The sequence below is a fragment of the Saccopteryx bilineata genome, chromosome 6, assembly GCF_036850765.1.
Source record: "Saccopteryx bilineata isolate mSacBil1 chromosome 6, mSacBil1_pri_phased_curated, whole genome shotgun sequence".
In the NCBI taxonomy this organism is placed as follows: Eukaryota; Metazoa; Chordata; class Mammalia; order Chiroptera; family Emballonuridae; genus Saccopteryx; species Saccopteryx bilineata.
The window spans coordinates 157,139,048-157,165,400 of record NC_089495.1 but is presented as its reverse complement, the minus strand read 5'-3'; the positions used below and the strand labels follow the sequence as shown (position 1 = coordinate 157,165,400).

Genomic DNA, 26,353 nt, shown 5'->3' with positions numbered 1-26,353 from the left:
ACAATCATCAGGCAAAGTGTCATAAAACACTAATATTAATGTGTTTCTACCATAATTATAATTTATAGCAGGTTCACATCATTTTAGGGCAATGGAAGAATGACAACACTCAGGAGCAGTTTAAATCTTCTCTATACAGTAAACTAATCAAGACAGAAAAATTTTACATAGATTTTATTATGGGTGGTGAACACACAGTGCAATATACAGGTGATGTACATAAAACTCGATACCTAGAGTGTGTATGATTTTATTAACCAATGTCACCCAAATAAATTTAATTAAAAAAAAAAGACAGAATGCTTTTAGTGTGTACTTTTGCCCAGGAATAAGCCCCAGTTTGAAGCCACAGGAGGTCTGTCATCAAACTAGGATTTATAACTGGCTTTTATTTTAGCTTCATTTAATTAAATATAATAATTTAAGTGCATGTAGAAAAGGACATTGCTCCCTCCTTTAAGAATAATAACAATGCAAAAGTATTATTGGCAAATGAATTAAAAAAAAAGGGATACAGAATTGCTAGAGAGACTACTGTCACAATTTCCTACCATGCCACCAAAGTTCTAAGTAGTTCCTCATTCTCTGTCTCTAAGATCTTGTGAGTTTTTCTTCATAATCAAAAGCAGAAATTTTAAAAATGTTATATTTTTTGTACTTCCTTTGACAAATATGTTCTGAACTGAAGAATGTTCTACACAATCCAACTAATTCTCACAAAAATAGATCTATCCCATTTTCTGGCTTCCATTTTTATGTGTTTTCTGGTAATTACTCCTCAATTAATTAGGCTTAAAATTGAAAAGAATCTGAAGTTCCACTATTAATAAAACTTTAAAAACAAGACAGAAAAAAACTGAAATGGAATTTTGATAGAAATATATGTAAATATAAATTATTATTTAACCAAAAGAAGTTAATATATGAAATAGAACACATTGTGAAATAAAAAATGATATATAGATTTGAAGAATGTTAGAAAAGTTATGCTTAGTTCACCTGTGATTTATTCTGATTTTGATTTGCTACTGTGTATGTGTTTTTTTAGAACTTTACGAGAATTTTGATCTCTGTCCAGACCTGGGTATTGAGAATTATGGTGTTTCCATGACAACTTTGAATGAGGTGTTTCTGAAACTAGAAGGAAACTCAACTATTGACAAACCAGGTAAGTAAAATGCATGGCATGAAAATTATCATATGAATGTATTCAGAACACCTAGTGCAGTGTAAACAGCAAGAAAACACTGTTCCAAAGACATGGTTACAAAATATGCGGTTCCATGATTAAGATCGTTCTTGGGCAAGAATATATTAAAGTGAAATGCATCCCTGTCACATTTGTTACCTCCACTGACACTATGGCCTTGATATTAAAGATGGCCCATTTCTTCTACCTAAAGTTCATAACCCTCATCGTATCCCATTTTCCAAGAGCGATTTCAGACAAAACAGTTATTCTAAATCTCTCTCTCCAAGCACTCTGAATATGCCTACTGCTCTCCATGGTTTCTGATGAGAAGTCAGCTCTAGATCTTATTGGATTTCTTTATATGATGAGTTGTTTTCTTCCTACTGCTTTCAAGATCCTCTTTCTGTCTGGTTTTGACAATTCAGTTATGATGCCTTCAGGTGTGGACCTCCTTCATTTGTCCAACTTGGTGTTCAATGACCTGTATGTATGTATACATATATGCTAGAGTTTCTCCTCACATTTGAGAACATTTCAGCCACTGCCTTAGTTCCCCATGTATAAAAAGCACCCATTTTTGAAAAATTTGGAGTCTAAAAACTGAGTTTATCTTATACGGTGGTTGTAGATTTTTTAAATTGCACTTCCTACTCTTTCATGCAGATGAGGAGTTGTATGAATTTTATGATGAATAAAACTTGAGTTCAATAACTTAATGAAATACATTTTTTTCAAATTTTGGGCCCTAAAATTAAGGTACATCTTATACATGGGAGTGTCTTATACATGGGGAAATATGGTATTTTTTTAACTATGCTTTCTGTCTCTTATTGTTTATATTGTCCATTATTGTATGTGGTAGTATCTGTTATAATGTTGATAGTGTCTCACATTTGTTTGAAAATTTATTTTTTCTATTCTATTTTTCTTTCTGTTCTTTAGACTTACTAATAATGTCAGTTTGTCTTTTGTCATGTTTACTAACCATCTCTTCCACCAAATGAAATCTGTTGAGCTTTTATTTTTCAGAAAATATTTTCAGTTATAATTGTTAAATACAAAATTTCTATTGGCTATTTCAATAATTTTTAAATTTTTGATGATTTGCTCAATTCATGAGACATATGATCATACTTGATGATACCCAAATATGTTGTACAATATAAAACTAACTTCTGAATTTTCTAAATATTATTGTCATTGACATTACAACTTTTTGGGTAGTCATAAAACATAACATGATTTAAAATCTTTTAAATTTATTTACACTTGCTGAATCAGCATTTTATCTATTTTGATATTTCCTGTCCATTTAAAAACATTTATACATACAAACATATAAATGCATATATATGTATGAGTTTATACAAATGCATACATTTAAAATATATAATATATATTTATGGAACTTCTGTTGTGTATAGAGTTGTATAAATTTTGATTTGATCTAACTGGATGATGGTGTTTTTAAATATTCTGTGCCCTTACAGGGTGTTTTTTTCATTTATTTATTTATTTATTTACAGGGACAGAGAGAGAGTCAGTGAGATGGGATAGATAGAGACAGACAGATGGGAACAAAGAGATGAGAAGCCTCAATCATCAGTTTTTCGTTGCAACACCTTAGTTGTTCATTGATTGCTTTCTCATATGTGTCTTAACTGCAGGCCTTCAGCAGACCTAGTAACCCTTTGCTCAAACCAGCGACCTTGGGTCCTAGCTAGTGAGCTTTTTGCTCAAGCCAGATGAGCCCGCACTCAAGCTGATGACCTTGGGGTCTCGAACTTGAGTCCTTTGCATCCCAGTCCAACGCTCTATCTACTCCTCCACCACCTAGTCCGGCTGTTTTGTTTTTGTCTATATTTTCTGTCCATTTAAAATCATTTATACATACAAACATATATATGTATGCATATATATGTATGAGATTATACAAATGCATACATTTAGAATATAATATATATATATATTTATGGAACTTCTGTGTGTACAGAGTTGTATCAGTTACAAGTGAGGAATAGTAAAATCTCTAACTATAATTCTAGATGTGTCTATTATTGTCCTTTCCCCCACTTTAGTTTGGTGTTTCCTCCATGCATTTGGACCTGTTATTATGTACATACACGTTTAAGATTAGCATGTGTATTTGATTGCCTTCGTTATCATAATGAAAGATCCTTTTTAAACCCTGGCAGTGACAGTTATCCTGAAGCCCAGTTAGCCCAGAATTAATACAATTGCTTTAATTTTAATCTAATTTGTGACTACCACTTTTAAAAAGAGTTCAAACTGCATGTGCTTTTAATTTACAATGCATTTCTTGTATGCAGCATGTAGTTTACTTCTGCTTTCTAATTCATTTTACAAGATTTTTTTATATGGTATATTTATCCCATTTATTTTTAATATGGTTATTATTATCTTTATGGTTAATTTACAGTTAACCCCCAGTTTGTAGCACACCAATTTGCAGCATCTTTCTAGGTGAACACTTAAGACAATTGTTTTATTTACCAAGTATCCAAATCACACCGAGATGCTAAATGATCTTACATACTTATTTCACCTCTTTAATGTAGTATCTGTATCCAAATTATCTAGGATCTTCTTTCTAGGCCTCTTGTTCAAGAAATGAATCCTCCTCCTATTTTTCTAGTTCATGGCAGCAACCAGTAATACCACACAATGACTACAGTTATGCTGAAAATGTTATCTGGGTTGTTGTGATTAACAAGTGCCTAGAGTAAGTTCAATACAGTACCTCTGAAGTCCAATTTATGCATTATTTATTTTGTGTTTTTTAGATATAGCCTCTTCAGGAGAAGGACTGGTAAAAGGAGCTGGAGACACAGAAAGGCTTGTTGAGATGGAACAAGTTCTCTCTTCACTTAGTGAGATGAGAGAAACAATAGGTGGCCTGGCCCTGTGGGGACAGCAAGTTCGAGCAATTGCAAGGGTCCGCTTCTTAAAGTTAAAGCAGGAAAAAAAAGTTCTGTTACCACTGTGAGTATCAGTATGGCTTTGGTTCAGTCAATGCATTAAAAAGAAATTCAAGTCTAAAAATAAGAGGAAACAAAAAATAAAAATAAAACACTGTGCCCTGGCTAGTGGGCTCAGTGGTAGAGTTTTGACCCTGCATTAGATATCCCAGGTTTGATTACTGGTCAGGGTGCACAGGAGAAGCGCCCATCTGCTTCTCCACACTTCCTCCTCTTGCTACTCTCTCTGTCTTTCTCTTTCTTCTCCTCCCCTTCTGTAGCCATGGCTTGATTACAGCAAATTGGCCAGGAGTGCTGAGGATGACTGCATGTTCTCTGCGTCAGGCACTAAAAAATGGCTCTGGCTGAAACAGAGTAATGGTCCCAGATGGGCTGAGTATTGCCCCCTAGTGGACTTGCTGTGTGGATCCCAGTCAGGGTGCATGCAGGTGTCTGTCCCTGCCACCCATCCTCTTACTAAAAATAAAAAAATAAAATAAGATTCTGCATCTACAAAACTGGGTAAAGTATAATATGCCATCTACGTCATGGTCATAGTTTTTATCTACAGCTGACTAGCAGGTGGTATTGATAACATCTCAGGGCCAATTATAAAAGAGAGGTTCAAGTAACATGAGTTTTCCAGTAAGATTTGTTCTTGAAATTTTCTATGGATGGTAACAGAAGCACTGGGATGTAGACTTTTCTCCCAATACTTATATACCGTGGGCAAGCGCGGTTTGTAATTCTGAGTCTTGAGTGAGAACGGTGCAGAATTAAGAAAACAGACTTATTAAGAAAAAAGGATGGGATCGAGAAGCCTCTTCCATGCTGATGGCAATATCTGAGTATCCCATAGCCCCAGTTTGTTTTATTATATAGCCATATGCAAATCAAGGAAGTCCTTGATACAAAATTACACATCTGAGGCAAAAACGGGAACTCTCCCAATGCATAAATAGGAATCCCCCTACCATGCATAAGTGAAATCAACCAACATCTGAACAAACAAAGAGTGAGAGGAAGGGCATGTAAATTGCTTCCAGCAACTTAAGCAAGCAAGTGAAGTGGGTGCAAATACTTAGCATCATAGCTAATATGGACATGGAGGAGGTAGAACTTAGCCTTTTGCTTTTACAAAGGCTTTTTGCCACTTGCAGTCTACAACACATCCCCCCTTTTTGTTTTTAATTTGTGGCTGAGATTTGCACTCATCTGATTTTCTAGTTTCTCAGATTCTAACTTGGAGGCAGACTAAAAAAAATACAGAATAAACACAAAATTAATATAGCCAATGTTAACAGAAACCCAAATAAGTATTCTAATACATTACAGGGATTAAAGCCTTTAAGAAAATTTTTAGCCAATATAACAGGATCTATAAAAGAGTTTTTGCTGTTTTGAATGTCCTTAACATGTTCACCAAATCTAAGCTGGCACCATCACCATTCCACATCCCTGAAAATGCAACCAAACCCCAGTTCAGTCCATTAAAAGCTGTCACAAGGAGCAGGAGTCCAGGAAACACATCCAGGAGAAGTCCATATGGCACTGGAATTGTTGTCACATTTCTACAGTTTGCAGCTAGCATTCAAGTCCAATGACCACTGCTTCTAGCTGGTAATGATTCAGGTAGACTAGAAAAGCCATCTTCAGCATGTTTGGCGATGGAGCTTCCGTTTTCTTCAGAACTGGAGAGATGAACCCAGGGGGCCTTTCCCTGGAGCTTTACAGCCATGGGGTAGTGAGGAGAACCTTGGGATACTCTATGCTGGATGGCAAAGGTAAATTTGTAATAGAAGTTGGCAAAAAGGAGAAAAAGAGCTCTAAATTAAGAGTAGGTCCCAGCCTAAAGTATGCTTGGGGCATTGAGGCAAAAGTAATGAAGGAGAAACTATATATTTATATTAAACAAAGCAGCAGAAAATAGGACTATCAACACCCACAATAGAGATTTTCGTGGAAATGAATAAAAACCCAAATATTCAGGCAAGACATAGTAAGCGGCCCTTGTGTCCATAAGAAATGAGATCAGTTTACCTGCTACTTGGAAGAAATACCCTAGGTTCGTCCATGGTGACATGAGATAGGGTTGACAGCCCTGGGCACCTTTAGCCTTCAGTGGCAAGTCCCAGGAAGCTAGGCAAGGTCAGGTTACAGGTGGCTGGAGCAGGGCTGGAAGAGACTGAACCCTCCCTTAGAGGAGCAAGAGGGCAGCCTACCTTCCAGTGTCCCTTTTTCCTCACAGAAAAGGCATGTAAGCCTGGCAGGCTTTAATTCAATGACCTTCCTTTCCACTATTGAAGCAGGGCCCAGATGGGGTCCTATGAGGTCCCCTCAGAGTGTTGGAGCCTTTAAGGGTGTATGCCAAGAGCTGGTATTTCACCTGATTTCTTTTGGGCTTTTTCTGCTTCTTGGCCATTACAAACCTTTTTAAAAGCCATGCTCAGAAGATCTCACTGAGGGGTTTGAGGGTTCTTATCCACCTATTTATGTGGAGCTATTTGGAAAAAGACAAAACAGCATTATTAGTTGGATCAAATAAAAGAGGGTAGAAGTTTGCAGGAGAAAAAGATTTGGCATCTCCTGTACATCAGCATTCAAAAGAAATGTTTTTAAAGTATTATAAAAAGCATGATTCCTGGATATAACTTGACCTTTTATATTTTTTAAATTGACCTTAAATATTTGCTGGGTATACTTTAATAATACCTTGACTTTAAAGATTGTAAGAAATACCCATAATTCAAAAGGTTTGACAAAATGTAGTAAATGCTTTCCCTACATATGTAGGAGTATTGTCCATTTTAATCAGTTTAGGGAGTCAAATAATAAAAAATACATACAAACACTGAGCTATAACAAGCTTAGCAGCCTCTCCTGTTCTGGCAGAGGCTACTCTAAATTCAGAATAAGTATCCACTGTAACGTGGACAAGGGACTGTTTGCCAAATGAAGGTATATGAGTAATATTCATTTGCCAAAGTTGTCCTGGTAGGAGTCCTCAAAGGTTAACTCCAAACAAAGGGAAAGATTATAGTATAGAACACCTTGGACAGGATTTAACAATCTGCCGTGCTGCTTCCTGAGAAAGTTAAAACTGTTTATGCAGGGCTGCAGCGTTCTGGTGATGAATAGTATAAGACTGGATTGCTTGATCTGTCATGGTTGCTCCAATAATTTCCTTTTGGGTAGTTTGATCAACAAGGGTATTCCCTTGGGATAAAGCTCCAGGGAGCATGGAGTGAGCTCGAATATGTCCTATGAAACATGGAGCTCTATGTTGACATACAAGTCTTTGAAGAAGGAGAAATTGCTGAAATAGTTCTTCATCAGCAGTTGTCCCTAAGACAGAGGTCTCTATAACGGAAATAATCATAAGTAAATATTTGCTGTTTGTATAAAGATTAAAGGAGGAACATGGCAATTTCTGAAAAGCCATGCTAATGGCATGTAATACTAATCTTTGAGCTGATTTCAAGGCAAACTATTTTAGTATAGACTTGACCATCAATTATTAAGCCTACTATTCCTGAGCTGGACCCATCAGTAAAGACTGTAGGTGCTTCAGGAATGGTCTCATTAACAGTTGTTTTAGGAAAGACAAATGTAGTAATTAATGAAAATTAAACTATTTTATCAGCTGGCTAAAATAATTAGTGAGAATTAATTTGGCCTGTAAAATTTGCAAAAGCAATTTGCCATTTAGTGAAAGTTTCCCAGAGCCATTGTTGTTGATCCTTTGAAAAAGGAAAAACAATAATTTGAGGCTCAAACCTTTAAGCTGTAAGAGTCACCTATGCCTCTTGATAATTAAGGAGGCAACAAGATCAAAATATGGGGATAAAACTTTCTTAGGAATAATAGCTAAATAAATACATTCAATAGGACCTGAAGCTTGCCACAATAGCCCCGTTGGAGTGTAACTTGAGGGAAAAATTAGTAAAGCAATTGATTCTTCAGGATTTATGGGTTTTAGTTGAGCTTGTTGCAGGCTTTTCCTACAAGCTTTAAAGCTTGTTGTCCTGCAGCTGTAAGTAGGCAAGGAGAAACTGGTTTAGACGAGCCTCTAAGAATATCAAAAAGTGGTTTCAGTTTCCCAGTAATTAATTTCAAGGAAGGTCTAAGCCAATTAATATCTCCTACAAATTTCTGGAAATAGTTTAAAGTTTGCAAATGATCTGTCCTGATTTCTAATTTTTGTGGATGAATTTGTTATCCCTCAATAATTTGTCCTAAACAAGAGAAAGATAAAGATTGCTGTACCTTTTCAGGAACTATGTAAAGTCCTGATTTTTTCAAAGAATATTCTAGTTGTTGCAAAAGGGTCAACACAGTGTCTTTATCTGAATAAGCAAGAAGAATATCACCCATATAATGAATTATGTTCACCTTAAGGTGCTGCCTTTTTTTCTGGAGAGATAGCTTGAGAAACATATTTTTGGCACAAAGTAAGACTGTTAGCCATATCTTGAGGCAAAACTCTCCACTGGTATCGCTCTATTGGAGCCTGGAAATTAAGTGAAGGAACACTGCAAAGTGGTTGCAATCATGAGGGCTTAAAATAATAGTAAAGAGCAATCCTTCAAGTCAGTAATTACAAGGTGAACATTCCATGGAATGGCAGTAGGAGAAGGGAGTCCTAGCTGGAGAGGATCCATAATTTCCATAGTCTTATTTATTGCTCTCAAATATTGTAATAGCCTCCAGTTTCCTGATTTGTTTTTAATAACAAATATAGGCGTATTTCATGGGCTATTAAATGATTCAATATGCCTAAGCTGTAACTGCTCTTCTACCAATCGAGCAGCTGCCTTAAGTTTCTCCTGAGAAAGAGGCCATTGGTCTACCCATACAGGATTATCTGATTTCCAAGTAATTGGGTCTGCACAATGAATTATTGTGGTAGCAGGACCTACCAAGGCCCCTCTGCCAAATTATTTTATTTTATTTATTCATTTTTAAAGAGGAGAGACAGAGAGGCAGAGAGAGACAGAGAGAGAGAAGGGGGGAGGAGCTGGAAGCATCAACTCCCATATGTGCCTTGACCAAGCAAGCCCAGGGTTTCGAACCAGTGACCTCACCATTTCCAGGTCAATGCTTTATCCACTGCGCCACCACAGGACAGGCCCCTCTGCCAAATTTTGATATCCTAATCCATGCCTTCTGATATTGGGTGCCACTTCTATGTGGGTGAGAATTCCCTGCTGTTCTTTCCCTAGTCCCTTAGTGGGCAAAATTCCTGATTAAGCACTTGAGTACTGACTAAACTATTAGAACTGACAAGCAACACTCCCATATTTTTTCAAAACATCTCTACCCCACAAATTAACTGGCAATCCAGGGAGCACATAGGGCTGAAAATGTCCAGAATGACCTTCTTTATCTTTCCATTATAAAAAACTAGAGCTTTGTTGAGGGAATTTACTCTGCCCTTTACCTTGTAATTCTGTGGCTGCTGCATAAGTGGGCCAGGAAGGAGGCCAATGTAGCTTAGCAATAAGAGATACATCAGCTCCAGTATCTAAAAGTCATTTAAATTTATGCCCTTGTATTATTAGTACTACTTCATGGCATTCCTGACCTATTTTTTGAATCTAATAGGCAAAATCAGAGGAGTCAAATCACCAATTTCATGGGGCTCCTTTTACAGGATGTGGCCTGAGAAACAAAATTAGCATTCTTATACTATAATTCTAACTGCCTGAAGCACCTTGAGACAAATTCTTGAAAAGACTTATTAGGGCCCTGCTTAATTTTGCTCAATTCCTTTGTTTTGCCTACCTGAGTATAACCTTATACATAAACAAGACAATTTACTCACAAAAAACACAAGTATAACATATAACTTTGATTAATTCTAATACTTGAATTGCTATTTGGCTCCTAACTCTGAACACACATCACAATGCACTAACCAAATTAGTAAGTCTTAAGGATCTACATTCTATTCTATTTAAATTTTGATGAGCACTCTTTATAAGTTCTAAAATTACTTTAATTTATCTATATTAGAGCCAGCATTTCCAATTTTTGCATGCAAAAAAAAAAGAGAATTTATTTCAGGCCTTAAAAGCAGACACATTTTAGACATTAAACAAAGACTAAACAGAAACAGGAATTAGATGAACCAAACAAATGAGAGAGAAACCCAGGATTTCAGAGCACAACCAGATTAGAAATATGCCTGCCTGATTTTAGTCAGGGCATTTTCTGACAGAGGGACTGAAGGATGAAACTAAACAAAATCTCCCTGAGAAAATTTGCTCTCAGCAGCTACTGGTATATTTTGTATAGTCAGATCCAACACAGATCCCCTGCCTCAATTTCCAGGCAAAAAATAAGAAAGGAAAAAAAAAATGATTGTTCAGAAGATTGTAGTTAGAACATTAAAGAAAATCAGACCATAACAGGAAAAGCTGTAACTTTCCAAATACCTAAGTCTTCTATCCATTCTCAAATTTTATAGTCACTGTAACCGGTGGCTCAGGTTGACTACTGAGATTTCTCCACTACCTCAATGGCCTTTTCATGAAAGTCTGACTTCCATGGCAAATAATCACCCCCAGAGAGACAAGCATGAGCAATCACCTTCCAGTCATTTGGGGGAAGATCCTTTGCACTAATAGTATCTAATAAACCAAGCATAAAAGGGGCAGTAGGCCCATACTGAACACAAGCAAGTTTAAGCTCTTTCAGAGTTTTAAAAGGTACAGTTCATGTTCTCGCACTAATCTCTTCATATCATCCTGTCTTTCTACAACAGGAAAACAGATAAAGCCATTTATTGTGTCCCCTATATTTCAAGCCTGGTCTATAGATTGTTGGAGAGGGGATTTCCCAGATTTTGAGCTATAAACTCCAGAATCAGCCCTATAAAAGAATGGAGGAGCAGAGTGATGAACGTAAGAAGGAGCCAAGGGCAGCAGAGGCCCCGCGGCTAAGGCAGCCATAGCCACAATTTTTTTTATCCCCTGAGTCATCCTCAAACTCCAGGTTGTCCTCATATTCACATCCCTCTGTTTCCGGCTCACCCTGATACTCTTCAGTCAATAATTTGTTCTCATACAGAAACATTTCTACAAGAAGGTCCCGTATTTTTTACCTTAATTGCCCCATAATTTTTTACTTCCAAATATACTTTCCCCAAAAAGTTTCTTTACTCATTGTGCACACTTCACTTGGAGAATTCCGTCACCTGCCTTCAGTTTAGTTTTCTTGTACTCAAGTCCTCTGTTCGGGTGCCACTTGCCACGGACCAGCGCAGTTCATAATTCTGGATCTTGAGTGAGAATGGTGCAGAATTAAGAAAACAGACTTATTAAGAAAAAAAGATGGGATGGGGGGACTCTTCCATGCTGATGGCAATATCCGAGTGCCCCATAACCCCAGATTGCTTTATTATATAGCCATATGCAAATCAAGGAAGTCCTTGATACAAAGTTACACATCTGAGGCAAAAACAGAAACTCTCCCAATGCATAAACAGGAATCCCTCTACCATGCATAAGGGAAATCAACCAATGTCAGAACAAACAAAGAGTAAGAGGAAGGGCATGTAAATTGCTTCCAGCAACTTAAGCAAGCAAGTGAAGTGGGTATAAATACTCAGTATCACAGCCAATATGGAGGTAGAGGGGGGAGAACTTAGCCTTTTGCTAAGACTCGAATTTACAAAGGCTTTTGCCACTTGCAGTCTACAACATTCATATACCAATGCTTTATTTTAGTTGTTATCTGGCCATTATACCAACTCTTCCCTGGAAGTCCTGATTCTCCCATTACACCCTACTTGCTCTAACTTGAATGTCATGACTTCCCTACAGCCCTGTATGTGATGGGAGCTCACTCTCCATACCCACTGCATGCATACTGGGCACTATCCCTGCTCCTAAGACTCATATCACATCTCATTAGCACCCTGTTGTCCACAGTATTTTGGATGTCAATCAATGCTTTGTCTATGAATACCTTGATGAAGCATCAAAGAAATAGGAGGTTTGGTGCTTAAAAGAATCTCAATAATTACTTGCTAATAAATGAATAACAAGAATTCACTAAAAATCTTTGAAAAGATTAGTGTAATTTAAGATTAATCTGGCAACACTGTATAACTCTCAAGAGATGACAATCATTTAGTAAGAACTGCCATATGATATAATATTGTAAAACTAGAAATAGGAATGAAGGAAAGTTCCAAATTAAGATATAATGAAAGTATAATAAAAATTCCAATTATTTGAAGTGGAGAACACAAGAAATAAAGAGTAAAAAATAATCAAAAATTTGTGTCTGGAAATAAAGAAATTATGCAGTCATCACAAAGAGAAATAGGGACCAAGTGAAGAGGATTGGACACAATAAAAATTTAGTATAAAGTGTTGATGAATTAACACCACACTGGAACTTGAAATCTGGACATAGAACAAAAGGACATAGATCACATGAAATTGTGCAGAGTAGCTAATGGCCAGAGAGGAACCAGAGAAATGAACAAAAGATTAAAGCTGCATTTTATCATCTCTATTGTAAAGGTAGAAAGGGGGCAAAATAATAAATGAGTCAGAGAGCTATATGTTTAATTTTCATACTTTCTTGATCTCATTAAATTGTAATCTGCAAGATAATTTTTAAAAGTTAAGAAATAACTGCGCGTTCACATTGACAATTTTCTTCCACATAGGTTATTAATCCTAGGAGTTGGAGTTTTCCCTCTTCTTTGGGACTACATTATCCCGAAAATAGTGCAACACAGTTCCACTTTGAAACTTTCTCCTAATTTATACTTTCTTGCCTCTGGACAAGCACCATGTGATCCTCTCACTCAATTATTAATCATCAATAATACAGGTAATCATGTGGCAAATACTTCATTTCTAATACATTCACTGTTCAGAGAATTAGTTAGAAAACACAAACATGAGTGAAAAAATGAGTTTTCACCTCTTCAGCGTGGGTTTGGAACAATGTATGAAGCTTGAGGATAATGTGTATACAAGCCCAATAAAGAGCAGAGAATAAAAAGATATTTGCCAAGAAGAAATAAGTTATCTGATGGCATTTTGAAAAATGAAAGAGTTTTTTTATCCCACCACAAAATTATTAACAGCATGAGATATAATTCAAATGCCTTGTTTAATGATTTGAAATGTACAATTCAGTGGTTGTTAGTACTTCTAAAAAATTGTGTCATCTTCATTACAATTTATTTTAGAATACTTAAACTCAAAAACAAATCTCATACTCAGTAGTAATCATTCTCATTCACTCTGCCCCCAACACTAATCAATCATAAATATATTTGTATTTATGTATTTGCCATCTGGACATTTAATGAGTTGTTTATATAACATGTGACCTTTTCTGACTAAATTCTTTCATTTAGCATGCTGTTTCCAAGGTTCACTATGTTGTGCCATATGTTAATACTTCATTTTTTAAATTGGTGAATAACGTTCTATTGAAAAGTATACTATAAAGTATACTATATTTTACTTTTCATCAGAAGGTGCATATTTTAGGTTCTTTTCAATAATTGGCAATTATTTATAATGCTGCTATAAAAGTCCATGTACTAGTTTTTATGTGAATGTGGTTTTATTTTTTTCAATTCTTTTGGACTTAAACCAGGAGTTGAAATGTTGTGTTCTGTGATGACTATGTTTAATCATATAAGAAACTGCTGAACTATTTTTTAAGTAAATGCACCAATTTACATCTACGCCAGCATTTTGTGAGGATTCCAATTTCTACACGTCTATGTCAATTTCTACACCTCTTTGTTATTTTCTGTGTTTTTATCAGACCCATCCTAAAATGTGTCAATTAGTATATTGTGGTTTGATTTGTATTTTTCTAATAGTTAATGATGTTGAGCAGTTTTTTTATGTGCTTTCTGACCAGTTGCATATTGGGGAGGGGGGAGAAATGTCCTGTATTTCCATTTTGAAAATGGCTTATTTCATTTTCTTACTGAATCTTAAGGGTTCTTTATATATTATAAACACAAGTCTTTTTTTTAATTAACTTATTGTGTTTACATAGATTTTAATGTCACCCATGTTCCCCAGGAAATGCTTCTGTCTCCTTCCCCATAATGCCCTCCCTCTTTCCCTCCAGAATTTGCTTTTCTGCTCTCATTCAATCCTATCACCCTATCATCCCCCTTTCCCTCTGTCTGCTTTCATTCTGAATCCTTTGATCCAGCCTTTATTACACTTCTCAGTTCATATTGTTCGTCAGATTCCTATATGAGTGAGGTCATATAATATTTTTCTTTCTCTGCCTGGTCTATTTTACTTAACATCATAGTTTCCAGATCCATCCATCTTGTCGCAAAAAATAATATTTTCTTCTTTTTCATGGCCCCATCGTATACCATTGTGTATATGTACCATAGCTTTTTTAATTCAACCGTCCACTGATGGACACTTAGTGGGCTGTTTTCAGATCTTGGCTATTGTAAACAATGCTGCCATAAACATGGGGTGCATTTCTCCTTTTCAAACTATGCTATGGTGTTCTTGGGGTATATTCCTAAAAGTAGGAAGGCTGGGTCAAAAGGCAGTTTGATTTTTATATTTTTGAGGAATCTTCATACTGTTTTCCACAGTGGCTGCACCAGTCTGCATTTCCACCAGTAGTGCAGGAGGGTTCCCTTTTCTCCACATCCTTACCAGCACTTCCTCTGTGCTGTTTTGTTGATGAGTTCCATTCTTACTGGTGTGAAGTGATATCTCATTGTGGTTTTAATTCATATTTCTCTAATAATTAGTGATGTTGAGCATTTTTTCATATGCCTATTGGCCATCTGTATGTTCTCTTTGGAGAAGTGTCCATTCATCTCTTTTGCCCAATTTTTGATTGGACTGTTTATCTTCCTGGTGTTGAGTTTTACAAGTCCTTTATAAATTTTGGTTATGAACACCTTATCAGACATATTGTCGAATATGTTCTTCCATTGTGTGGTTTGCCTTTTTATTTTGTTCCTACTGTCTTTAGCTGTGCAAGAGCTTTTTAGTTTGATATAGTCCCATTTGTTTATCCTGTCCTTTATTTCCCCTGCACATGGAGATAAATCAGCAAATGTATTGCTGCGAGTGATGTTGGAGAGCTTATTTCCTATGTTTTCCTCTAGGATGCTTATGGTTTCATGACTTACATTTAAGTCTTTTATTCATTTTGAGTTAATTTTTGTAAGTGGTGTGAGTTGGTGGTCTGGTTTTATTTTTTTGCAGGTAGTCCATTTTCCCAACACTATTTGTTAAAGAGACTGTCTTTACTCCATTGTATACTATTACCACTTTTGTCAAACATCAATTGTTCATAAAGATGCAGGTTTATTTCTGGGTTCTCTCTTCTGTTCCATTGATCTATATGCCTGTTCTTATGCCAGTACCAAGTTGTTTTGAGTATAATGATCTTGTAGTACAACTTGATGTCCGAAAGTGTGATACCACCCACTTTATTCTTCTTTTTCAAGATTGCTGAGGCTATTCATGTTCTTCTGGTTCCATATGAATTTTTGGAATATTTGTTCTATATCTTTGAAGTATGTCCTTGGTATTTTAATAGGAATTGCATAGAATTTATGAATTGCTTTGGGTAATAAGGACATTTTAATGATGGTAATTCTTCCTAGCCATGAACATGGTATATGCTTCCACTTGTTTGTATTTTTCTTTATTTCTTTTATGAATATATTATAATTTTCCAAGTACTAGTCTTTAACATCTTTGGTTAAATTTACTCCTAGATATTTTTTGTTGTTGTTGCAATAGTGAAGGGGATTATTTTCTTAATTTCTCTTTCAGACAGATCATTGTTGGTGTATAAAAATGCCTCTGATTTCTGAGTATTCATTTATATCCTGCCATCTTGCTGAATGAATTTAAAAGGTCCAAAGGTTTTGGACTGAGACTTTAGGGTTTTCTATGTAAATATCATGTCATCAGCAAATAATGATAGTTTTACTTCTTCTTTTCCAATATGGGTAGCTTTTATTTCTTCTTCTTGTCTGATTGCTGTGTCTAGGACTTTCAGAACTATATTAAATAAGAGTGGTGAAAGGGGGGACCCTTGCCTTGTTCCTGATCTTTTTTTTTAAATAAATTTTTATTAATGGTAATGGGATGACATTAATAAATCAGGGTACATATATTCAAAGAAAACATGTCTAGGTTATTTTGTCATTAAATTATGTTGCATACCCCTTGCCCAAAGTCAGATTGTCCTCCGCCACCCTCTATCTAGTTCTCTGTGCCCCTCCCCCTCCCCCTAATTCTCTCCCTCCCTCCCTCCCATGTCCTTCCTCCCCCCACTCCTGGTAACCACCACACTCTTGTCCATGTCTCTTAGTCTCGTTTTTATGTTCCACCAATGTATGAAATCATGCAGTTCTTGTTTTTTTCTGATTTACTTATTTCACTCTGTATAATGTTATCAAGATCCCACCATTTTGCTGTAAATGATCTGATGTCATCATTTCTTATGGCTGAGTAGTATTCCATAGTGTATATGTGCCACATCTTCTTCATCCAATCTTCTATTGAAGGGCTTTTTGGTTGTTTCCATGTCTTGGCCACTGTGAACAGTGCTGCAATGAACATGGGGCTACATGTGTCTTTACGTATCAATGTTTCTGAGGTTTTGGGGTATATACCCAGTAGAGGGATTGCTGGGTCATAAGGTAGTTCTATTTGCAGTTTTTTGAGGAACCACCATACTTTCCTCCATAATGGTTGTACTACTTTACAGTCCCACCAACAGTGTATGAGGGTTCCTTTTTCTCACAGCCTCTCCAACATTTGCTATTACCTGTCTTGTTGATAATAGCTAATCTAACAGGGGTGAAGTGGTATCTCATTGTAGTTTTGATTTGCATTTTTCTAATAACTAATGAAGCTGAGCATCTTTTCATATATCTGTTGGCCATTTGTATCTCTTCCTGGGAGAAGTGTCTGTTCATGTCCTCTTCCCATTTTTTTATTGGATTGTTTGTTTGTTTGTTTGTTGTTGACTTTAAACTATATTATAGGGCCACAATAATCAAAACAGCATGGTATTGGCAGAAAAATAGACACTCAGACCAATGGAACAGAATAGAAAGACCAGAAATAAAACCACATATATATGGTCAAATAATCTTTGATAAAGGGGCCAACAACACACAATGGAGAAAAGAAAGCCTCTTCAACAAATGGTGTTGGGAAAACTGGAAAGCCACATGCAAAAGAATGAAATCGACTACAGCCTGTCCCCGTGTACTAAAATTAATTCAAAATGGATCAAAGACCTAAATATAAGACCTGAAACAATAAAGTACATAGAAAAAGACATAGGTACTAAACTCATGGACCTGGGTTTTAAAGAACATTTTATGAACTTGACTCCAATGGCAAGAGAAGTGAAGGCAAAGATAAATGAATGGGACTACATCAGAATAAAAAGTTTTTGCTCAGCAAGAGAAACTGATATCAAAATAAACAGACAGCCAACTAAATGGGAAATGCTATTTTCAAACAACAGCTCAGATAAGGGCCTAATATCCAAAATTTACAAAGAACTCATAAAACTCAACAAAAAAACTTGTTCCTGATCTTAAAAGGATTGCTTTTAACTTTTGCCCATTGAGTATGATGTTGACTATAGGCCTGTCATATATGGCCTTTATCATGCTGAGGTATGTTCCATGCATTCCCACTTTGCTGAGAATTTTGATCATAAATGGGTGCTGGATTTTATCAAAATTTTTTTTTTTTTTTGCATCTATTGATATTATCATGTGGATTTTGTCCTTCCTTTTGTTTATGTGATGAATCACATTGATTGATTTGCGAATATTGTACCAGCCTTGCCTCCCCAAAATAAATCCCACTTGTTCATGGTGTATGATTTTTTTTTTTTTATGTATTGCTGGATCTGGTTTGCTAATAGTTTGTTGAGAATTTTAGTATCTAAATTTATCAGAGACATTGGCCTATAGTTTTCTTTGTGTTGTCTTTGCCTGGTTTTGGAATTAGAATTATGCTCGCTTCAAAAAGGGAACTTGGAAGTTTTCCCTCCCTTTGAATTTTTTGAAATGGCTTGAGAATAGGAGTTAGTTCTTCTTTGAATGTTTGGTAGAATTTGCCTGTGAAGCCATCTGGCCCAGAGCTTTTGTTTTTTTGGAAGTTTTTTGATAATTATTTCAATCTCATTTGTTGTAATCAGTCTATTTAGGTTTTCTGATTCTTCCAGATTGATTTTTGAAAGAATACATTTTTCAAGGAATTTTTCCATTTCACCTAGGTTGTCTAATTATTTGGCATACAGTTCTTCATAGTATTTTCCTACAATCCTTTTTATTTCTGCTGTGTTTGTTGTTACCTCTCCGCCCTCATTTCTAATTTTATTTATTTGAGTTTTTTCTCTTTTTTTTCTTGGTGAGTATAGCTAAGAGTTCATCAATCTTGTTTACTTTTCAAATAACCAGCTCTTGGTTTCATTGATCTTCTGTATTGTTCTTTTAGTCTCTATGTCATTCATTTCTGCTCTGATCTTTATTATTTTCTTCCTTCTACTTCCTCTAAGCTTTGCATGCTGTTCTTTTTCTAGTTCTTTTAGTTGCAAAATTAAGTTGTTTATATCGAGCTTTTTCTAAGTTCTAAGGTATGCTTGTAATGTTATAAACTTCCCTCTCAGGATTGCTTTTTCTGTGTCCCACAGATTTTGAGTTGTTGTATACTCATTTTCATTTGTTTCAAGAAAATTTTTATTTTTTTCCTTGATCTCATTGTTGATCCAGTCATTGTTTAATAACATGCTATTTAGTTTCCAAGTGATTGAGTATTTTTTCAGTTTTTCTGTTGTAGTTGATTTCTAGTTTCATGGCATTGTGTTCAGAGAAGATGCTTGATATGGTCCCAATCTTCTTAAATTTGCTGAGACTCATTTTATGCCCTGATATATGGTCTATCCTAGAGAATGTACCATGAGCACTGGAAAAGAATGTATATTCTGCTGTTTTAGGGTGGAAGATTTTGAAGATATTTATTAAATCCAGTTGATCTAGTGTATCCCTTAATTCTGTTGTTTCTTTGTTAATTTTCTTTCTTGAGGATGTACCGATTAATGTAATTGGGGTATTGAAATCCTCTACTCTTATACTATTGCTTTTAATTTTTTCCTTTATGTCCATCAAAATATGCTTTATATATTTAGGTCCTCTTATATTAGGTACATATATATTTATAATGGTTATCTCTTTCTGTTGGATTTCTCCCTTTATCATTATGTAGTGACCTTCTTTATTCCTTACTATAGTCTTTGTTTTAAAGTCTATTTTATCAGATATAAGTATTGCTACCCCAGCTTTTTTTTTTTAATTTCCATTTGCCTTCAATATTCTTTTCCATCTTTTTACTTTCAGTTTATGTGTACTTTTGTTTTGATGTATGTCTCCTGTAGACAGCATAAGTACAGGCCCTGTTTTCCTATTCATTCAGCTGCACTATGCTTTGATTGGAGCTTTTAATCCATTTACATTTGAAGTTATTATTGATATGTAGTTGTTTTTTGCCATTTTATTGTTTAAAGTTAGATTTCTCTTATACTATATTCTTTCCCCCTTTGTTCTGTTTAATATAGGCCCCTTAACATTTCTTGTAGCATTGGTTTTGTTTTAATGAATTTCTTGAGTTGTTTTTTTTTTTTATCTGGGAAGCTTTTTACTTCTTTTTCAATTTTAAATGATAGCCTTGTTGGATAAAGAAGTCTTGGTTTTGGCTCTTGTCCTGCATTACTTTGAATATGTCTTGCCATTTCCTTCTGTCCTCAAGTGTTTCTGTTGAAAAGTCGGATGTCATCCTTATGGGGTCTCCTTTGTATATGATAGCCATTTTTTCTCTAGTCGCTTTTAATATTTTCTCTTTATCTCTTAGCTTTGGTATTTTAATTATGATGTGTCTTGGTGTAGATTTCTTTGGGTTTCTTTTTAGTGGAATTCTCTGTGGTTTTTGAACTTGTGTGACTTTTTTCTGCATTAATTTAGGGAAGTTTTCACTTATGATCTTATTGAACAAATTCTCTAACCTTTGTTCTTTTTCTTCTTCTTCAGGAACCCCTATGATGTGAATATTCTCTTTAGGTTGTCTCATAGCTCTCTTAGAATTTCCTCAGATTTTTTCAGCCTGTTTTCTTTTTGCTGCTCTGCTTCTGTGCTTTCCCTTACCTTTTCCTCTAAGTCACTAATTTGATCCTCTGCTTCACCCATCCTGCTTTTAATTCATTCCAGTGTAGTCTTCGTTTCTGATATTGTTTGTCATTTCTGTTTGGTTCCTTTTTTATAATTTCTGTGTCCTTTTTGATGCTTTCAGGTTCTTTACTAAAGTGTCATTAAGTCCATCCATTTTAGCTTTGAGATCTTTAAGCATCCTAAAAATCATTATTTTATACTTATTATTTTATATATTCAGTAATTTGATTACTTCCAATTCATCCAAGACTTTATCAAAGGATTTATCTTGTTGAGGCATATGGCTTATGCTTCTCTGCCTACCCATTATTCTTTATGACTTGTAGGCTTCTTCCAGCTGCGATCTCCTTACCTAGTAGATCTTCTTTGAAGTCTTTATTTGATAGTTTTCTTCTCAGTTTTCTTAACTCAGTGGTAGTCTTGTTTACAAATCTCAACAGGGGGCTTATTTGAAGCTGTATCCAGGAATCCAGTGGGAGGTTACTAAAGGCCAGCTTCTCTCTGGGTGCAGGGTGCTGTCTCCCTTTCAGTAGGGGGAGGTGTATCTCAGATCCTCTCCACTTCCTGTTTTCAGCTGTGTCTTGTTGCTCTGACTGGAGTTGGAGAACTTTCTGGAAGTGGGTCACCCAGAACCACTTTAGCCTTGTGTTTTGTTGAAGGTTCAACTCCTCCCCCACCTATGGCCATCTCCATACTGGATGAGCCAGCTTTTCAGGTCATCCCATGCATTCCTTTGCTCATCACCATCTGTCTCTCTCCCCACTTTCCTTTTGGAAGACAAGCCACCCTCTCAGCACACCTCATTCCCAGGTTTCCAGGCAACTGGCTGTGAGTGATATTTTCTGCTGTTCTCCTTGTAATAAGAGCTGTTCTAGGCTCTCAGTCTCACCCCACCTTCTCTCCTGGAAACAGGGGAGCCCTTCCCCACTATGGCTCAGAGCTGTCTTCCAGGCTTGGTGTGGCCTCTTCTTTGCTCCTTAGTTTTTGAGACCTGTTCTTTTAATAAAAGTTGGTTTTTTATGCTGATTGTTCCTAAATTAATTTGTAATTTAGTTTGGTGGTATGCACTGGGAGTCTGTGCATCTTTCTACTCTGCTGCCACCTTAGTTCTCCCTAGACACAAGTCTTTTATTAGATGCAACAAATCCTCTTTATTCACAGGTTATGTATTTACAAACTTGTTTATTACTACAATGTATTTATAGTCCCAAATCCAATGCTCATGTCACTCTTATGTCATTCACAAATGTGCTCAGAGATGGGACATGTTATGTCACCTGATACACACATTTCCAACTGTAGTAGAACAAAATGTTACTCTGCCATCTTGTTTCAGCTCTAATACTGTGAGCAGATATATTATACTTCCAATCAATGTCCTTTATGTCATCTAGTTAGTGCCATATATTTCACAGAAGTTTTGCTGTTTAAAATGGCATCCAACATTAAGCTATTCAGTTGAAACTAATACAAAAAAAATATTGAGTGTTAACTGTATTTAAAATTAAAATTAAAAATCAGTGATGATATACTGACTATTGTCACATCAAATAACATTTAATTTTACTAACTAGACAAAAAAATTTCAAATGACTTATAATCTTAGAGTTCATATATAAAAGAAATTCAACAGAACTTACCCTAAATATGACAACTGTCATAAATACTTTACCAAATGTTGCAGCTAGGATCTAAGGGCCAGGTCAAAATTATTATATACTGTGAAACTAAAAGACATTGTTTTGAACTACCAACAAACACACACAAAAAATTATAAAAATTAAAAAAAAAACTGACCCCCAAGTTCAGTGTCGATGTGCTATCTAATGTTCCTAGGTCGAGAAGGCTGTGATGTACCTTCCAGGAAAAATGTATTAAATAATCTTTGTTTGCCATGCATTATAATGCTGTTGGCTGTGAGAGCAATGTTAATGAATCAACAATAAATATACAGAAACATACATATTGAATAAAACAATCTATTGATTGGTTCAAGACACTGTTGTTACCAGAGGCTTACAAAAACCTAACTATTGTTTCCTCTAGGAGCAATGATTTTGTATTCACTAATTCAGCACTTGTGGTAACTTTAGAGTGACATTACAGAAGTGAACACATAACTGCTGTGAATAGTAAAGATCAACTGTAAATGTTTTGCAAATATTTAACTTCATTTTGTAAATTGGCTTTTCACTTTGTTACTGGTGTTATTTGGAGTATAATGTTTAAACTTTATAAAGTTCTACTAATTGTTTTTCTTTGCCTGTGCTTTTCATTATATATTTAAGTAGGATTTGCCTAACACAGGATCACAAAGATTTACTTTGATATTCTCTTTCAAGGCTTTTATACTTTCACTTCTTAATATTTTGGTCTCTGATCTATTTTGTGTTCATCTTTGTGTGTGGGGTAAGGAAAGGATGCAATTTCAATAGATACTCAGTTAACTCCTGAGAGGGCCAGGCCACCAAACTTTCTCATTCCCTTCAGCTTCATGTTGCTAAAGCTTGAGACCAGGCATTAATGACTTAAAAATGGGGAGTTCTTTTTTTCCCCATAGATGGAAGTTTTACTCAAGGGATAAGAGCCCAAAGATAGTATTTCTCAATCATTTTCAACCCAGTTTCTCCTAGAAACATACTTACAGTCCTAGACTGGGCTTGAGGAGGAAGAAACCCTGAGTTCCTGTGTAGACCCATTTAGAGTGGAGGTTCTGAATTTCTAAGTAAGGAAGGCTTCTGATGGGTAGGTTGTTGCCAGTTTCCTGGTGTTCTTACCCAGATTTAGTAGATTTTCTTAAATAAATGTTTTATCATTTTCTGTATGGCTTTAAGACAAACAAAAAATCTTAATTTGTTGGATTTTTAGTAAATTTTAGAAGTTGTGGTTGTTTTTCTGGAAGGAAGATCCAAGGATTTCTTAACACAGCCATTCAACAAGTCTTCCTGTATCAACAAACATTTTTAAAATTAGTTAATAATTTAGCAGTGAGATTTAGCAAATTTTGTGGGTAATTCATAGAGATTACTGTGTCATTATAACTGTTTTGTTATGGTTACTCACTGAAATATTCTAGTAAGACAATCATTCCAAATGCATCATATGGCAGTAATACTAAGGGAAACATTATAAAAGTAAACTTGGGACTTTGATATCAGAGAAATGGCACTGTGAGGAGTGTTCCTGATACCTTTCCCTGAAATTTCAACAAATTCAACAACTAGAGACAGAAAAAAAATCCCAGGAGCATTCAATATACACATACATCAAACAAAGGTATGATTGGGTTTAAAGGTGGCTGAATATATAATCCACTCTGAAGTAAATAAGACAGAGAACAGAATATTCCACTTTCCTCACTTACCTGAGGAAGGGCTGCTTTCACTTGGAACTGAGAGAACAGGAGGGCTAGGGAGAAGGGAATAGGCTGGCTAGGGCAGAGATGTTCAAGCCAAGGAGGGACTGTGCCCACAGCTTAGCCCATGCAGAGCTAACTACAGCAGCATACCCAGGCAGAAGTGGGTGAGCAGTTGCCTGGAAAGACTGATACCAGAGCTGTTTGGGGCTTTGTTTACTCCCGGCCCCCCAGTCGGCGAGTGCAGGCAGTGTGCAAGTGGTCCTGCCTGGCACTTTGAGAGTGGGCACCTGCATTTTGGATGGAAGGGCTGGGTCAGAGACTGTCAGCAGAGGCCTTCTGTTTGGGCTATAGCCAGAGTTTCTGTGTTATCCCCTCTTCCCAAACAATGGCACACAGAAAGTACCAGAGAGCTGGATTCCAACACCCAGACCTGTCTGGAGGGATGCCTCCGCCAGCCATACAGGTTAACATGGCACATTCCTGTGGAAGAGAACTGTGCAACTGATGGGAGGAATGGCGCACAGGCAGTCTCTGGAGAGCAGACCAACGAAACACTGAAAGGAGCTTAACCCGCAGTCTGCTCACTACCCGGCCGGCTTACACTGGTGGCTCTGGCTCACAAAGCCTTCTTTCCCAAAGCTGCGATTTAAGTGGACCTGGAGGAGGGACTTGATAGTTTTTAAGGCCTCTTACTCTGCAGGCAGTGGCTGGGTAAACTTCCTGTCAAACAATACAGGTTAAAAAGCACATTTCCATGGAGTAGACCACAGAGAACACTGAGGAAGTTGGGTGGCTGGGCTGTAGACTTCTCAACAAGGGAGAAGCCTGTGAAGAGCAGACTCATGGAGCACTGAAGCAAACTTAACCAGATGTACCTGGGGAACCTCAGAAAAGAACCTGTTCAGAGTCAGCTCACTCCCCTGCCTGCTTAAGCTGGTGGCTCTGGTTGACAAAGCTTTCATACACAGCTATGCTTTGAACAGACCTGGAGGAGGGAGTTTGCAGCTTTTAAGACCTCTTGCTCTGCAGGCAGTGACTGGGGCATTTTTCTGCCAGCTGATACAGGTTATAAAGTGCAAAAAGCCCGAGAAAAATAGACCCGCAGAGCACTGAGGCATACTAGACATGCCCAGAGGCTCATAGAAAGACATCTGAAAAGCAATCAGCTCCCAGCCCTGCCTGGTTATGCTGGAAAAGATGGCTGAACCCTTACCCAGAATCCTGCTTTGAGTGGGGTCAGAGGGGCAATTTGGCAGCTCTTAGAGCCTCTTGCTCTCCAGGCAGAGGCTGGGGCAACTTCACAGCTGGGTCCCAGGCTGCTGGTTCTGGAAGGAGAGATTTGGGGAGCTCCAGGAAAACAAACTCTCCCATTGTCAAAGACTGCAAATGCTAACAAGCCCTGCTTACCAATGCAACTGAAGCTTAGTTTATGCCATCACCATAGCAACACATCACCTGCAAATATCTGCCTAAGAGTGCCACAGCTGCAGAACCTGGGGTACAGTGCTACCAGCCAAAAAGAGAAAGAAAGAAGAAAACGAAAGAAGATAACCTCTCAAAACCAGGAAAAATTCACAGTCTTTATAACTTTTTCCATTTTTTTCTTTCATTTTTGATCTTTTTTCTCTTCCACCTTGGTTGTTTTATCTTCTTTTTATTTTTTCTTTTCTTTTCATTTTGAATTTCATTACCCATAGGTGTTTCTTTTTTTTCTATGAGAGTTACATTCTCAAAACCTTAACTCTCTCTTTTTCTTTCTTTTCTCTTTTTTTCTCTCTCTCATTTGCTTTCTTCTTTTCTATTTTACTTTTTCTCTCATTTGATCGTCACTCACAAACAAAATACTTTATTCTAGATTCAAATTTTCTCTTTGTAGCATTTTGTGTACTTTTTACTTCACTTTTCATCTCATTAGCATTTCCAAAACTCCAGCTCTCCATTCTATATAGTTTTTGTTCCACTTAATACAACAGAATTTTCATTTTCACTGTATATATTGTTCTTTTTCCTCTTTTTCTCTTTTCTCTTTCACTATTTCTCTCATTTGATCATGATTTACAAACAAATTGTTTTATTCTTGATTCAAATTTTTTCCTTGTAGCATTTTGTGGATTCTTACCTCTTTTTAGCCTCTTTGTCACTTCCCCCCAACTCAGGCCCTTCGTTCTATGTAGTTTTTGTTCCACTTAGTACAATAAAATTTTTGGCTTTTCACTGTATTTTCTAAAAAATAATGTATTGTCAACTTTTATTAGTGTTATTAACAATACCACTCTCAAATGTCATTAAGAAATAAGAAATTGAATATTATGAAAAAAAAATAGAGATGTAGCTCAGATAGATCAGGAAAAATCTACAGAGAAGTTTCAATAGCTTGAAAACCTTGGAGTTAAATAACAGAGAATTTAAAATTGAAGTCCTTAAAATACTCAGGGATATACAAAAAAAGCACAGAAAGGCAATTTAGGGAGCTCAAAAAACAATTCAACAAACAGAAAGAATACATCACCAAGGAAATTAAAACTATGAAAACAAAACATACAGAGATGAAAAACTCAATCCATGAACTCAAAAACAAGGTAACAAGCCTA

At 36.2% G+C, this 26,353-nt stretch overlaps 2 protein-coding genes across 2 annotated transcripts in view; both read left to right on the top strand.

Moving 5' to 3' along the window:
• Positions 1–26,353, top strand: part of LOC136308349 (ABC-type organic anion transporter ABCA8-like) — a 252,820-nt gene that overhangs the window by 60,614 nt on the left and 165,853 nt on the right. The gene's annotated exons all lie outside the window — the stretch shown is intronic.
• The window catches only part of LOC136308347 (ABC-type organic anion transporter ABCA8-like), a 132,607-nt gene that overhangs the window by 60,632 nt on the left and 45,622 nt on the right, over positions 1–26,353 (top strand). The window contains exons 18-20 of the mRNA XM_066235684.1: positions 1,049–1,168; positions 3,997–4,195; positions 12,854–13,020. Coding sequence (XP_066091781.1) covers positions 1,049–1,168; positions 3,997–4,195; positions 12,854–13,020 — 486 coding nt within the window. The remainder of the gene's footprint in view (positions 1–1,048; positions 1,169–3,996; positions 4,196–12,853; positions 13,021–26,353) is intronic.